The following is a 16,315-nucleotide window of genomic DNA, read 5'->3' on the forward strand; positions in this document are numbered from 1 at the left end:
CCTGGCAATTAGGTAAAATGGCATAGTCATATGCGAGAGGCGAGAGAGAGAGAGGGGGGAAGCGAGAGGCGAGAGAGAGAGAGGGGGGAAGCGAGAGGCGAGAGAGGGGAGAGGCGAGAGAGAGAGAGGGGGGAAGCGAGAGAGAGAGAGAGAGGGGGGAAGCGAGAGGGCGAGAGCGAGAGGGCGAGAGCGGGGGGAGCGAGGGCGAGAAAGAGAGGGGGGAGCCAGAGGGCGAGAGAGGGAGCCAGAGGGCGACAGTGAGAGGGGGGAGCGAGAGAGAGAGGGGGGAGCGAGAGGGCGAGAGAGAGAGAGAGGGGGGAGCGAGAGGGCGAGAGAGAGAGGGGGGGAGGAGCAGGGAGAGGGAGAGAGGGGGAGAGCGAAAGAGGGAGAGCGAGAGAGACGCCTTCTCTTACAAGCATGGAGAAATAGGGGGGGGAGAGGCGAGAGAGAGAGAGAGGGGAGAAGCGAGAGGCGAGAGAGAGAGGGGGGAAGCAAGAGAGAGGGGGGAAGCGAGAGGCGAGAGAGAGAGAGAGGGGGGAAGCGAGAAGGCGAGAGCGGGGGGAGCGAGAGGGCGAGAGAGAGAGGGGAGCGAGAGGGCGAGAGAGAGAGGGGGGGAGCGTGAGGGCGAGAGAGAGAGGGGGGGAGCGTGAGGGCGAGAGAGAGAGGGGGGGGAGCGTGAGGGCGAGAGAGAGAGGGGGGGAGCGTGAGGGCGAGAGAGAGAGGGGGGGAGCGTGAGGGCGAGAGAGAGAGGGGGGGAGCGTGAGGGCAAGAGAGAGAGGGGGGGAGCGTGAGGGCGAGAGAGAGAGAGAGGGGGGAGCGTGAGGGCGAGAGAGAGAGAGGGGGGGAGCGTGAGGGCGAGAGAGAGAGAGGGGGGAGCGTGAGGGCGAGAGAGAGAGAGGGGGGGAGCGTGAGGGCGAGAGAGAGAGGGGGGGGGGGAGGAGCAGGGAGAGGGAGAGAGCGAAAGAGGGAGAGCGAGAGCGACGCCTTCTCTTACAAGCATGGAGAAATTTGTTGGCATCACTCCACCAAAAAACAGAAGAGCCCAGAATTTTCTTCCTGAAGACTGACAAAAGTAATTGCAATCCATTCAGGTTTGAGCCATAGTTACAGATACAAATCAGGCTGTGTCTTTGGTTTAATTTTATAAATAAAACAAATGAAAATGGCACTGACAAAAATGTTAGGAACTTTAACCTAATATTTTGCTGCACAACCTTTTCGAGGCAATTGCTGCAAACAAGTGACCTCTGTAGCTCTCAATTAAACTTCTACATCATCCAATATGTAGTTTGACCGATTCTTCTTTGTCAAGCTGCTCCAGCTGCCTCAAGGTTTGAAGGGTGCCTTCTCCAGACTCCATGTTGCAGGTCTCCATAGAAGTTGTATAGGATTCAGATCAGGGCACGTAGAAAAGGCACTTCAAATTAGTTCAAGGGCTTTGTTCTTAAATGCATTTAGCTGTGTTTTGAATCATTCTCCTATTGATGGAATCAGGACCTGTAAATGAAATGCTGGGCAGTATGTTTTATTCTAGAATTCCTTGATAGTTTTAAGATTTCATTGTGCCCTGCAAAGATTCAAGGCATCCCATGCCAGACACAGCACAACAGCCCAAAAACATCACCTAGTTTCCAATATGTTTCACAGTAGATGGTTGTTCTTTCCTTTGAAAGCATATTTTTTTTTGTGATCATAAAGCTGATGTGATTTACAAAAAGCTTCAGTTTTTTTCTCTGTCCAAAGGACATTCTCCCAGGAGCATTGTGGACGGTCAATATGAATTTTGGTAATGTGCCAGTTTTTTCTCCCTTTCAGCCCATTGTCGCTCAACGCTCAAAAAGTGATGGATGATGCAATCAGTTATGTACCTTGACAATGGAGTTTAGCTTGTGTCTCTTTAGAACCTTCCTTGCCTCTGTCTACCTTTCGCACTATCCTTCTGTTCAATGTGGAGTCAATGTTCCTCTTGCAGCCACTTCCAGGGAGGTTTGCTACACTTCCATGGCCCTTAAACTTCTTAAAATGTGCAACTGTAATCACAAAAACATCAAGATGCTTGGCGATGGTCTTATAGCCTTTAACTTTTCCTTTGTCGTTGTTTAGTGTAGTGCACACGAGGATACCAAACATCAGAAGGGGTACTTTTCTCTAAGTCAAATAGCCTGGCTGATTCCAAGACTGAAGATAAGAATTACAGAAAACAGTTTGAAATATTCCTATGATCCAGATAGTTAAAATCTTTCAACAAATCAGGCCAAGTCATTTAAAATATCCTTGTAAAATTAACAACAATGTATCACTTTTCTTTCTGACATACCAAAGGCATGCTGGTATACACAAGTTTTTAAATGTCACCACTTTTCAGGAGGAATGAAGCAATGTTTCCAAAAGTTGTAAAAGGTACCATCACATTTGTCCAATTCTGCATATAAATACTTTGTTGCGCTTTCCCTTCATGCACTTTGCACTGCTGTGGCCCTCAACGGTTGCTACAGAAGGTTTGAATGAGTGGGTCAGACTTCAGATCTCCAAGATGAAGATGGTATCTGCTTACACGGGGGCTCAGAGTTTGCTATATCAAGTCCAAATCTGTGTTTTTATCGGTTAATTATTATCTACATTGCATTGCATGCACTGAAAAAAAGAACTGCCAAATATTAGTAATAAAGAATCATTATTCTTACCTGAAACGCTTAAGATGCAGCCGCAGAACCTGAGGTAGTCTGAAGATCATAAGTTGCTTCTTGGCCTCACTGAGCACAAGGGGCTTTGGGGATGACTTTCGTCTCCGACCTGAAAGAAATTTGAGTTAGCTATCTGGCTGCACAGGTAAACAAGAGAATAATGCAGCAAACTGATTTTTATATCAGCATTTTATTATTCAGAAAAGCAAGCAGATATTTGATTATGAGTATAGTGATGTTATTTTTAAAATTAGAAAAGAGTTAACCTAACTATTTAAATGTACCATTTTATGAAATAACCGCAATCAAAACTTTAGTTAATACTGTTTTTGTTCCATTGACAATTTGGACTTTGGGCTTTTAGCTGTCAGAGCAGGAGCACTTCTTTTTTACTCTGTTTGACTTTTTTTTATCTCTACTACCCTAGTCCATAAACCTCAATTCATATAAATAAAAAGTTCATTGGAATAGGACAGACAGGTAATACCACTCACTATTACACTGGTCACAAGCATAAATTCTTCCTTCCAAGGCCTCAGTTTCTGTAAACTTGGATAACATTTCGGTAAGAGTGCACTCAGTAGTAGGGACTGGAGCAATCCCCTTTTCTAGGCAGTGATAACGCTCAGGGAATTCCAGTGACAAATCCCAGAAAGGTTCCACTGTGTCAGACTTATAACTGCATGTCAGACACGTAACCTGTGAAAAAAAAAATAAAAAAAAAAATATTTGAAACATTCATGTAGTTATGAGGGTCTATTCTGGAAAGGAAAATGCTGCCTGCAAAAAAGGTGTAAAGTGCAAAGTTGAGTGAGGAATATATAAAGAACAGTAACTTAAAAGGTGTTCTCACCTGACTGAGCAGTTGTCCATGAAATATTGTGTTCACTACCTTTAACACCTGTTTAGTGAGCTTCCGCTGGGAAATCGGGATAAGTATTCTGTGTTTGTTGCCCTCAGACTCCAGTTCCTGTTGCACCTTATCCAGAAGCTCACACAAGAACTCCTGAGCATCTTGCTGGTCATATCCCCTAAAGGCTGGAATTAGGTTCCAAACAGAGTGCAGCATGGCAAAGGGCGAAACCAGCGCCCATTTCCCTGACCACATAACTCGAAATAGGGTGTGCAGTTCATGGCAAAGGGAGAGTTGCTTGGTGCTGGGTTCCTTGGCTTGAATTAGCTCCAAGCTCTTCTTAATTGATGACCCCCCATTTAATTTAAGGCCCCCAGATGGGCACTGTGCACCACTATCGGCCATAGGGTGCTTGCCATTGGTGCCTTTGCCTAGAAGTTCCTCTTTCTCACAGGGATCCAAGGTAAGGAAGCATTCCCTGAACTTCTGCAGGTGACTCAGTACCTGTAGTATGGAGTTCATGTAACAGGTGTTTCCAAGATTGCGAAGTCCTGTAACTCCTGGGGTCACATTGGGCCGTATGGAGTATAGCTGATTAAATCGCCTTTGAGCCTCTTTTCTTGAAGCTGGGCTGCTGGTTGTCATGTCCCTGAATTTGCGGGGAATAAGGCTGTCCCTGTGTGTGTGCGATAACAGACGGGCACTTTTCCTTGGAGGGGTGTTTGCTAGCTCTTCAAGAAGCCGCCGTTTCACTTCTTGACGCTTCAGCCTAGCTTCTTCTTTCTTTCTCTCCAGCTCAGCTTTCTGTCTCTTTTCCTCCAATTTAAGCTGGCCCCTTGAACTTTTTTCAAACCATTGCCTGAGCGCTTTTGCTAGCAGCGTATGGCGTCGATGCCGCAGTGCTGTGAGCATCAATGGTTGCCCTTGTGACTTAAGGCTATCAGACCCCTCAATAGCTGTGGTTTGTGAACGCAAACTTCTGCGGCTGGTTGTTTCCTGCTTTGGACTCCGCACAGCAGACAGCGCACTTCTCAGTAGCTTTAGGTCACCCTCTGGGTTATCATTTAATACATAGTCCTGGCACAAATAGCAGAAGACATAAAGCTCATGCACCTCCATAACCAAAGGGTGTCTGCTCTCTTGGAAGTGGCGCAACGCATGCTCTTCAATGTAACGTCCACAGGCCACATGGGAACACTTGAGACAGGCCCATATGGATTCTCTAGTATCACAATCCACACAGCGCCATTTCTGTGGATTTAATATTGAGTGGTCTTGGGCTAAGCGCAAGCGTCCCACGTGTTTACATCGATCCATGTCTCACAACAAAATCCTACAGGGAAACATAAAAAGGCAGTAAGAATCACACAGACGTTTGTAAACTATGAATTTACATCCTACAGGTTACGACATTCAAAAACTGCCAGATGTTAGAAATAGGGATGCACCGAAATTTCGGCCACCGAAATTATCGGCCGAAAATGAGCCTCTCTCATTTCGGCCGATAATGGGTTAACAGTGCCGAAAATAAAAATGGCCGCCGTGGGGAAGGAGGAGGGCGCAGCGCAGCGCAGGGCAGGTTTCAAAAGTCCCGCCTCTGGCCGGCCGTCCGCCTCTTAACCACTTGCCGACCGCCGCACGACTATCTACGGCGGCGGTCAGCCCCTCACAGGCAAAGTGACGTAGGTCTACGTCGCTCGCCTGTGAGGGTTTAGGGAGCGAGCGCGCGCCGCCGGAGGCGCGCTCCCGCTCCCGCGTGGTCACGGACCCCCCCGCGCGTGTGACCGGCGGACCCGATCGCCGCCGGCCACTCTGCGATCGGCAGGGGAGAGGGAGATAGTCAGGCAGCTTGTGTAAACAAGCTGCCTGTCATTCTCCTCTCTGTATGAGAGCTGATCACATGGATCTACTATGTAGATCCATTGATCACTCTGCATACAGTTGAAGCCACAGCCAATCACAGTTAGAATCACGCCCCTAGGGACACACACAGCCCCTCCCTCTCAAATAAAGTTAACCCCTTCACTACCAGTGCATTTTTACAGTAACAGTGCATATGTATAGCACTGATTACTGTAGAAATGTCACTGGTAACCCCAAAAGTGTCAAAAATGTCAGTCAAGGGTCCGATCTGTCCGCCGCAATGTCGCAGTACCGCAAAAAAAATCGCAGATCGCCGCCATTACGCGTTAAAAAAAAAAACAACAAAAATGACAAAAATCTTTCCCTTTGTTAGTAAACGCAATAACTTTTGCGCAAACCAATCAAAATACGCTTTTTGCGATTTTTTTTACCAAACATAGGTAGCATAAAACAAATTGGCCGAAAATATTAAAAAATTTTGATTTTTACATTTTTTTTGGGGGGAATTTCATATAAAAAAAAGGGAAAAATATTGCTATTTTTGCAAAATTTACGCTCTTTTTTTGTTTATAGCGCGTGATCAAAAAATCGCACAGGTGATCAAATACCACCAAAAGAAAGCTCTGTTTGTGGGAAAAAAAGGACGCCAAATTCGTTTCGGTACAGCGTCGCACGACCGCGCAATTGTCCGTTAAAGTCACGCAGTGCCGAATCGCAAAATGCCCTCTGGTCGTTTAGCAGCCAAATCCTCCGGGGCTTAAGTGGTTAATAATGTCCCTACTACTCTGTGCATTATGAATGGACATACTAGGCGGGGGGCGGGGCGAGCGGCCGCTATAGAGAGAACTATTGTGATCCTTCACTGTCAGCTCCTCACGTCTATGTATGAATGAGAACTGAACTGAGCTGACACCGGGCGGGGGGGCGGGCGGAGCGGCCGCTATTAGCTGTGACTATGTGAGAGTTTCACTTCCCTGACAGGCACGTATCTCCGCTGACAAGGAAGAGAAGCTCTCACATAGTCACAGCTAATAGCGGCCGCTCCGCCCGCCCCCCCGCCCGGTGTCAGCTCAGTTCAGTTCTCATTCATACATAGACGTGAGGAGCTGACAGTGAAGGATCACAATAGTTCTCTCTATAGCGGCCGCTCGCCCCGCCCCCCGCCTAGTATGTCCATTCATAATGCACAGAGTAGTAGGGACATCATTGAGAGGCGGTGCCGCCGGCCAGAGGCGGGACTTTTGAATGCAGGAGAGGACACCCGAGGAGGAGGACGCTGAGGCAGTGGGGGAGGGGGGAGGGGAGCTGAGGCAGCTTACCAATGCTATTAGTATTATGAGGCATGAGGGGTTAATGTATTGTCACTGCTGGTCACTCATCTATTAGTGACTGACCAGTGGCAGTTAATTAACCCCTTTTGTGCTGCATTAGTGCAACCAGTGTCAGTGTTAATTAACACTGGTTGCACTAATGCAGCACAAAGGGGTTAATTACCTGCCACTGGTCAGTCACTAATAGATGAGTGACCAGCAGTGACAATACATTAACCCCTCATGCCTCATAATACAAATACCATTGGTAATTAAATTAACCTCTTGCCAACCCATCACAGTACATATACTGTGACAGGGTGGCAGCGACAGGTGTAGGTGTACGTCGCTGCCTGTTTTTGGTTTATGTCCCTGTTCTATCCATTTCAAATTTTTTTGGGGGAAAAAGTCATTTTCGGTTTCGGTTTTCGGCCAAGGGCATCCTGCATTTTCGGTTTCGGTTTCGGCCCAAAATTTTCATTTCGGTGCATCCCTAGTTAGAAAGAATCCAACCACCACTAAACAAACATATAGTACATACTATACTTGTATTTAAAGAGTATACACAATGTTTGTGTACAAAGATGACCCATGTCACCAGTCTTCAGTTAACAGAATACTAGGTAAACATCTGGTTCCCACAAAAAATTCCAGGTGGTTTTTAAGGGTTCAGTCGGCTTTAAATGTACCCTTTTTGTCTTTTTTTTTTTTTTTAATAAAAATTAGCAGTTGAGTAAAAAAAAAAAAATTAAAAAAATATGATAACATATAGAAGCTAAAAACTCATTTGGGTTCGCCATATTTTTGCATGTTAATTTCTTTTGCAAAGTAACATGAGCAGATTCACAAAAACAAAATGTACAGCGGGTATAGAAAAGAATCACCCCACTTTAAAATAATCAAAATTGCAGCCTGAAATAAAGACAGACACGGTTTTTGTTTAATCCAGCTGTATTTACTCATACTTATAACATCCAGTTGAAAGATATAGCACAAACATGACAGAAAAAAATCTGAAAACAGAGTTCACTGAGTTGGCAAAAAGGATCACCCCCCTTCTAAAAATGACTTGTACACTCAATCAGGTGTAGCTAATCACCTTTTCAATGGCACACAAAGCCATTTGACTTTCCACTGTGATTAGCTGTGGTCACTTTGATTAGCTTAGCATGAGAAGAGCTTTCCTGGAGCATTTCAGTCCCTAGTAGAGCAACTGAAGCAAATCATCAACTATGGGTGGCAAGGCACTGTCAGAATATCTCTGGGATAAAGCTGTGTACAGCCACAAATCAGGACATGGATACAAAAAAAAAGTCAAAGGCTTTATCAATGCCTAGAAGCACACTAAAGTCTATTATTAGAAGTGAAAGATATTTGGTACAACAAAGACCCTCCACGAATCAGGTTGCTGCTCCAATCTGGATGAAAAAGCCAGGAGGAAACAGGTCAGAGAGGCTACCAAGAGGCCTACAGCAACTCTGAAGCAGCTACAGAAATTTATGACAAAGAGTGGTCATTGTGTGCAAATTACATCAATATCACAAATTCTCATAAATGTGGTTTTTATGGGAGGGTTTCAAGAAAAAAAGCCACTCCTCAAGAAAGGCCACATCCAGTCACGACTAAGCTTTGACAAAATGTACCTTGAGACCGGGTTCACATATGTGGTTCCCGACATAGGGTCTGGTGCACTTCTGTTCATCGGTTCAGGTGTGAATCAGGTCCAAATCTTTGCCGGAATTCGCACCTGAACCGGACCCAAACATGCACAGGATCCTTTTGGAATGCGGACCATGGTCACCCCGGACCTGTGTGAACTGGCTCTATTGAGAGCCAGTCACACTTGCATGTCAAGCGAATTGGATGTGAGGAAACATGCATCCAATTCGCACATATGTGAATCTGGCTTCAAGATTCTGAGACCACATGGAAAAAAAGGTTATGGTCAAACGAGACTAAAATGTAATTATTTTGCCTCAACACCAAACGATATGTCTGGCAGAAATAAAATACAGCTCACCATCCAAATAATACCATTCCTCTAGCAAACCATGAAGATGGTAGTATCCTGTTATGGGGGTGTTTCTCTGCAGCAGGGACTGGAGCACTTGTCAGGATAGAAGGAAACATGGATGGGGCAAAATATCGTCAAATTCTAGAGGGAAATCTGCTGCCCTCTGCCAGAAAGTGGTCAATGGGAAGAAGGTTTACCTTCCAACAGGACAATGATCCAAAACATACAGCAAAAATGACCACACACAACCGCAAGTATGTCATTACATGGCCTAGCCCAGACTTAAACCCCATTAAACATTTGTGGATTGATTTGAAGAATGCAGTCCACAAATGTTCACCATTAAACGCAAAGTAGAGTGGGCAGATATTGCAAAGCCTAGATGTGCAAAGTCAGTAGAGAGACATATCTAAACAGACTAAAGGCTGTAATAAAAGCAAAAGATGGTTCAAAAAATAGTGGGACGAGAGGGTGAACTTTTTTCCAGCTCCATGATTCTGTTTTTTTAATTTTTTTCTGACATATTGGTTTAACTTTAGCAGAAGCTAATATTTCAGGAAGATGAAGTGGTAAAGACAACTGTATTAAATACATTCTTCTCCTCAGTTTATGTGAAAATAGCAAAGGTGTGTGGAGATTAGGGCGTTCTGGAGACTTTAACCGTACAGGACTGGCTCTTGAAATGTGGTTAATGCACCGCAGCAGCGTTTCAGAAGAGGGAAGCAAACGCTATAGGAAAAACAAAGCAGAGAAGGTGGTGCTTCTAAGTGCAGTAATAAAACACTTTAATGACAAGGAAGGGTTAAAACACTTACAAGATGGAAGTGAAAAACAGGGCATATCAATGAATCCATAAAGTCCAGCTGGATGACTCCTGGGAGTAAAGACAGCTGCAGTTGGAAATTCCAGCCTCGACTTCCAGTTTTTTACTTCCATCTTGTAATTGTTTTTAACCCTTCCTTGTCATTAAAGGGTTTTATTACTGCACTTCGATGTGCCTTTTTCTCTGCTTTGTTTTAAAAAAAAAAAAGAAAAAAAAAAAAAAAAAGGTGGTACCAATTAGGGATGATCGAACTTTTGAAAAGTTCGGTTCGACCAGAACACCCGAATTTCCCAAAAGTTAGGTTTGGATTTCAGAACCCCATTGAAATCAATGGGACCCGAACTTCGGTAATCAAAAAAACACAATTTTTAAGCCCTAAAACCCAATAAATGCCCCTAAAAAGTGCCTAGGGTTCTGGGTCATGCCCCATTAACTATTAATCACACAAAAAAAGTTCTTAAAAATTGTCATTTTTGATAAAAAAGCCAATTATTGAAAAATTAAAAAAAAAAAAAGAGATTTTTTGATTTTTTTACTTTGGATTTAGTATCTGGGAGGTCTAAAAAGTGTACATGTGAAGTTTCAGCTCTGTAGCATGTCCAGAACCATGAAAAAAAAAAAGATGGTTAGTATTAGAAAACTTTCAGCACAGGAGTATGGCTCCGCTGCTGTAACACCTTGCCGGTTTAATAGAAGGCATTTTTTTGGGTTCTTTGCAGTCAGGAAAAACATCTGAACTTGTGTATAGTGGTACTGTGCACAAGTTCTGATGTTTTGCCTGCCTCCAAAAACCCCCCAAAAATGCCAGCAAAAACACACCTGGGCATTTTTTTTCTTGACTCTAGAGTTTTTTTTTGGCATTTTTTGGGGTTCTTTTGAGGCAGGCAAAACATCTGAACTTGTGTATAGTGGTATATATACACACATACATATATTTATATACACACCTAGACATATATAGGTGTGATAGTAGCAGAAATATATGCTTGCGCTAATGAAATCATTTACAGTAATATATTTCTGCTACTATCACACCTATATATGTCTAGGTGTGTATATAAATATATGTATGTGTGTATATATACACCACTATACACAAGTTCAGATGTTTTGCCTACCTCAAAAGAACCCAAAAAAATGCCAAAAAAACGCTAGCGTCAAAAAAAAAAAATGCCCAGGTGTGTTTTTGCTGGCATTTTTGGGGGGGTTTTGGAGGCAGGCAAAACATCTGAACTTGTGCACAGTACCACTATACACAAGTTCAGATGTTTTTCCTGACTGCAAAGAACCCAAAAAAATGCCTGCTTTGAAACCGGCAAGGTGTGGAGAGAAGCTAACCCCCTGAGCTGAAAGTTTTCTAATACATACAATCCTTTTTTTTTCTGGTTCTGGACATGCTACAGAGCTGAAACTTCACAGGTACACCTTTTAGACCCCCCAGACACAAAATCACACAAAAAAAAGTTCTTAAAAATTGTCATTTTTGATAAAAAAAGCCAATTATTGAAAATAATTAAAAAAAAAACAAAAAAAAAGATTTTTTGATTTTTTTACTTTGGATTTAGTATCTGGGGGGTCTAAAAGGTGTGCATGTGAAGTTTCAGCTCTGTAGCATGTCCAGAACCATGAAAAAAAAAAGATAATTTTTCAGTAGAACAGGGATGTGGGTCGGGACCCTCCTTTAACTTTAACACCGATATGATCTTTTTTTCTGGTTCTGGACATGCTACAGAGCTGAAACTTCACAGGTACACCTTTTAGACCCCCCCCCCCCAGACACAAAATCACACAAAAAAAGTTCTTAAAAATTGTCATTTTTGATAAAAAAGACAATTATTGAAAAATTAAAAAAAAAAAAAAAAAAAAGATTTTTTGATATTTTACTTTGGATTTAGTATCTGGGGGGTCTAAAAGTGTACATGTGAAGTTTCAGCTCTGTAGCATGTCCAGAACCATAAAAAAAAATATTGTTTGTATTAGAACACTTTCAGCTCAGGGGGTTAGCTTCTCTTCTCGGTTTTCACACCTTGCCGGTTTCAAAGCAGGCATTTTTTTGGGTTCTTTGCTGTCAGGAAAAACATCTGAACTTGTGTATAGTGGTTTTTTGACTGCAAAGAACCCAAAAAAATGCCTTCTATTAAACCGGCAAGGTGTTACAGCAGCGAAGCCAACCCCCTGTCTAAAAGTTTTCCAATACAAACAATCTTTTTTTTTTATGGTTCTGGACATGCTACAGAGCTGAAACTTCACATGTACACTTTTTAGACCCCCCCAGATCTGAAATCCAAAGTAAAAATCAAAAAATCTTTTTTTTTTTTTCTTTCAATAATTGGCTTTTCTATCAAAAAATGACAATTTTTAAGAAATTTTTTTGTGTGATTTTGTGTCTGGGGGATCTAAAAGGTGTACCTGTGAAGTTTCAGCTCTGTAGCATGTCCAGAACCAGAAAAAAAAAAGGATTGTATGTATTAGAAAACTTTCAGCTCAGGGGGTTAGCTTCTCTCCACACCTTGCCGGTTTCAAAGCAGGCATTTTTTTGGGTTCTTTGCAGTCAGGAAAAACATCTGAACTTGTGTATAGTGGTACTGTGCACAAGTTCAGATGTTTTGCCTGCCTCCAAAACCCCCCAAAAAATGCCAGCAAAAACACACCTGGGCTTTTTTTTTTGACGCTAGCGTTTTTTTGGCATTTTTTGGGGTTCTTTTGAGGCAGGCAAAACATCTGAACTTGTGTATAGTGGTATATATACACACATACATATATTTATATACACACACCTAGACATATATAGGTGTGATAGTAGCAGAAATATATTACTGTGAATGATTTAATTAGAGCAAGCATATATTTCTGCTACTATCACACCTATATATGTCTAGGTGTGTATATAAATATATGTATGTGTGTATATATACACCACTATACACAAGTTCAGATGTTTTGCCTACCTCAAAAGAACCCAAAAAAATGCCAAAAAAACGCTAGCGTCAAAAAAAAAAATGCCCAGGTGTGTTTTTGCTGGCATTTTTGGGGGGGTTTTGGAGGCAGGCAAAACATCTGAACTTGTGCACAGTACCACTATACACAAGTTCAGATGTTTTTCCTGACTGCAAAGAACCCAAAAAAATGCCTGCTTTGAAACCGGCAAGGTGTGGAGAGAAGCTAACCCCCTGAGCTGAAAGTTTTCTAATACATACAATCCTTTTTTTTTCTGGTTCTGGACATGCTACAGAGCTGAAACTTCACAGGTACACCTTTTAGACCCCCCAGACACAAAATCACACAAAAAAAAGTTCTTAAAAATTGTCATTTTTGATAAAAAAAGCCAATTATTGAAAATAATTAAAAAAAAAACAAAAAAAAAGATTTTTTGATTTTTTTACTTTGGATTTAGTATCTGGGGGGTCTAAAAGGTGTGCATGTGAAGTTTCAGCTCTGTAGCATGTCCAGAACCATGAAAAAAAAAAGATAATTTTTCAGTAGAACAGGGATGTGGGTCGGGACCCTCCTTTAACTTTAACACCGATATGATCTTTTTTTCTGGTTCTGGACATGCTACAGAGCTGAAACTTCACAGGTACACCTTTTAGACCCCCCCCCCCAGACACAAAATCACACAAAAAAAGTTCTTAAAAATTGTCATTTTTGATAAAAAAGACAATTATTGAAAAATTAAAAAAAAAAAAAAAAAAAAGATTTTTTGATATTTTACTTTGGATTTAGTATCTGGGGGGTCTAAAAGTGTACATGTGAAGTTTCAGCTCTGTAGCATGTCCAGAACCATAAAAAAAAATATTGTTTGTATTAGAACACTTTCAGCTCAGGGGGTTAGCTTCTCTTCTCGGTTTTCACACCTTGCCGGTTTCAAAGCAGGCATTTTTTTGGGTTCTTTGCTGTCAGGAAAAACATCTGAACTTGTGTATAGTGGTTTTTTGACTGCAAAGAACCCAAAAAAATGCCTTCTATTAAACCGGCAAGGTGTTACAGCAGCGAAGCCAACCCCCTGTCTAAAAGTTTTCCAATACAAACAATCTTTTTTTTTTATGGTTCTGGACATGCTACAGAGCTGAAACTTCACATGTACACTTTTTAGACCCCCCCAGATCTGAAATCCAAAGTAAAAATCAAAAAATCTTTTTTTTTTTTCTTTCAATAATTGGCTTTTCTATCAAAAAATGACAATTTTTAAGAAATTTTTTTGTGTGATTTTGTGTCTGGGGGATCTAAAAGGTGTACCTGTGAAGTTTCAGCTCTGTAGCATGTCCAGAACCAGAAAAAAAAAAGGATTGTATGTATTAGAAAACTTTCAGCTCAGGGGGTTAGCTTCTCTCCACACCTTGCCGGTTTCAAAGCAGGCATTTTTTTGGGTTCTTTGCAGTCAGGAAAAACATCTGAACTTGTGTATAGTGGTACTGTGCACAAGTTCAGATGTTTTGCCTGCCTCCAAAACCCCCCAAAAAATGCCAGCAAAAACACACCTGGGCTTTTTTTTTTGACGCTAGCGTTTTTTTGGCATTTTTTGGGGTTCTTTTGAGGCAGGCAAAACATCTGAACTTGTGTATAGTGGTATATATACACACATACATATATTTATATACACACACCTAGACATATATAGGTGTGATAGTAGCAGAAATATATTACTGTGAATGATTTAATTAGAGCAAGCATATATTTCTGCTACTATCACACCTATATATGTCTAGGTGTGTATATAAATATATGGATGTGTGTATATACACCACTATACACAAGTTCAGATGTTTTGCCTGCCTCCAAAACCCCCCAAAAAATGCCAGCAAAAACACACCTGGGCATTTTTTTTTTTTTGACGCTAGCGTTTTTTTGGCATTTTTTTGGGTTCTTTTGAGGCAGGCAAAACATCTGAACATGTGTATAGGTGGGTATATATACACATATATGTCTGAATATATACCCCTAGACATATATAGGTGTGATAGTAGCAGAAATATATTACTGTAAATGATTTCATTAGCGCAAGCATTTATTTCTGCTACTATCACACCTATATATGTCTAGGGGTATATATTCAGACATATATGTCTATATATACCCCCTATACACATGTTCAGATGTCAGGTCTGACATCAAACATGTCCTCAAAAAAGCACTGGCAGTGGCAGCCCCTGCAGCATAAAAAATGCTTGGCTGGTGAGAAGCCATATGGGTGTGCCGAAGCAATTCAGATAAATTATCATTTCTCTATAGCAGTCACCCTGCTATGGAAGGGTTTTGTCACCCTGCCATAGCAGTCACTGCCAGTTAACCCTACACTACACTACGGTCCCCTTACACTTAACACTTTCCCTACAGAAACTAAATTTTTGAAGCTAACTTAAGTGTAAAGGAGCACTCTAACTACACTAGATATCCCTTTCCTCACACTAAAAATAGCTAAATGACACTTTAAAGTAAAATTAACAGAACTGCTTCCACTCTCTTCCATGTCCAGTATAACAATGCTAGGAATATGGCGGGGGCGATCTTATATACTGGGGGGCGTATTCACTAATGATTGGTCTAGGGACCCCCTAGTCACTCCAATCACATTCCTAGCATTCTCCTGCCCCCTCAATTGTCTTTTGCTAATGGTTCTGGTCCAATCACGGGCTTTTAAAGCCCATTTCCTGAAGCATTGCATTTTGGGCTGGTTGCCGAATTCCGAAATTTTTGGGCAAAAAGTTCTAAATTCGGCCGAACCTCGAACACCCAATGTTCGGGCCGAACCGATGGTCGACCCGAACCGTTCGATCATCCCTAGTACCAATATGTTAAAATGGGGCCAAGATATATACCTGGAAACTACAGACCCGTCAGCATTAACATCAATAGTGGGTAAACTATGGGAAGAATTAATAGGGGCCCTATATCCCATAAAATTGCCAATGAAATAGCATCATTAGCAGTAATCAAAATGGATTTATGAAAGCCTGTTCTTGCCAGACCAACCTTTTAACATTCTATGAAGAGGTGAGCTATAATTTAAAATGTATTATAACTAGATTTTTCTAAGGTGTTTGATACAGTACCTCACCAATGCTTCATTTACAAATTAAGATATTTTTTGCATAGATGATATTGTATGTACCTAGGGAGAAAACTGGATACAGAAGCACTTCCAGAGAGAAGTAATTATTGGCATATTTTCTTAATGTTCAAGTTGTTAGCGGTGTGCCCCAGGACTCTCTCCTGGGACCAATTCTGTTTAACTTGTGCAAAAATGATATAGAGGTTGGAATAAATAGTTCAATCCCAGTGTTCGCTGATGATACAAAGCCAAAAAGGGCAATAACTTCCCAACAGGATTAGAAACTTTGCAAAACAAAGCCGTTAAAATATAGGAGGTGGGCAGATACACAGTATGAATCAAAAATATTTCTGCGCTAAGTAAATGTGAATAAAATATTGAAAAAAAGCTGCCAACACAGACCCATAGAGAAAAATCCAAACAGTAGATACCAAACATTGTGTAGCGCTAATATATATGAAAAAATTGGCATGTGAAACCGAAATTGTTGAAAATGGTGACACTCAAAATATTAAATACCACTCAAAACCAAATGATAAACGTGGTAACCACCAATAAATTAAATCATGAGAATATATAACATGAAAAAAACAGTCCTCTAATGTGAATGAACCAATGAAAGGGTGGAAGAAAATGTGCTCAAAAAGAGATGAAAAATTGCGAAAATTAGTCCCAATAGAATCCAATGGAGTAGTCCTTGTGTATCACCTGTGAAAAAA

The 16,315-nt window shown here is 41.7% G+C and overlaps 1 protein-coding gene across 2 annotated transcripts in view; it reads right to left on the reverse strand.

Annotated features, from left to right (window-relative positions):
- Nucleotides 1-16,315, reverse strand: part of USP49 (ubiquitin specific peptidase 49) — a 126,313-nt gene that overhangs the window by 45,242 nt on the left and 64,756 nt on the right. For both annotated transcript variants that reach the window (XM_082247041.1, XM_082247042.1), the window contains exons 4-6: nucleotides 3,538-4,870; nucleotides 3,179-3,383; nucleotides 2,685-2,793 (exon numbers count right to left, since the gene is read on the reverse strand). In XM_082247041.1, the coding sequence (XP_082103167.1) occupies nucleotides 2,685-2,793; nucleotides 3,179-3,383; nucleotides 3,538-4,854 (1,631 nt within the window). In that variant the 5' untranslated portion in view covers nucleotides 4,855-4,870. The remainder of the gene's footprint in view (nucleotides 1-2,684; nucleotides 2,794-3,178; nucleotides 3,384-3,537; nucleotides 4,871-16,315) is intronic.

The sequence above is a fragment of the Pelophylax lessonae genome, assembly GCF_965119305.1.
Source record: "Pelophylax lessonae genome assembly, chromosome: 2".
In the NCBI taxonomy this organism is placed as follows: domain Eukaryota; kingdom Metazoa; phylum Chordata; class Amphibia; order Anura; family Ranidae; genus Pelophylax; species Pelophylax lessonae.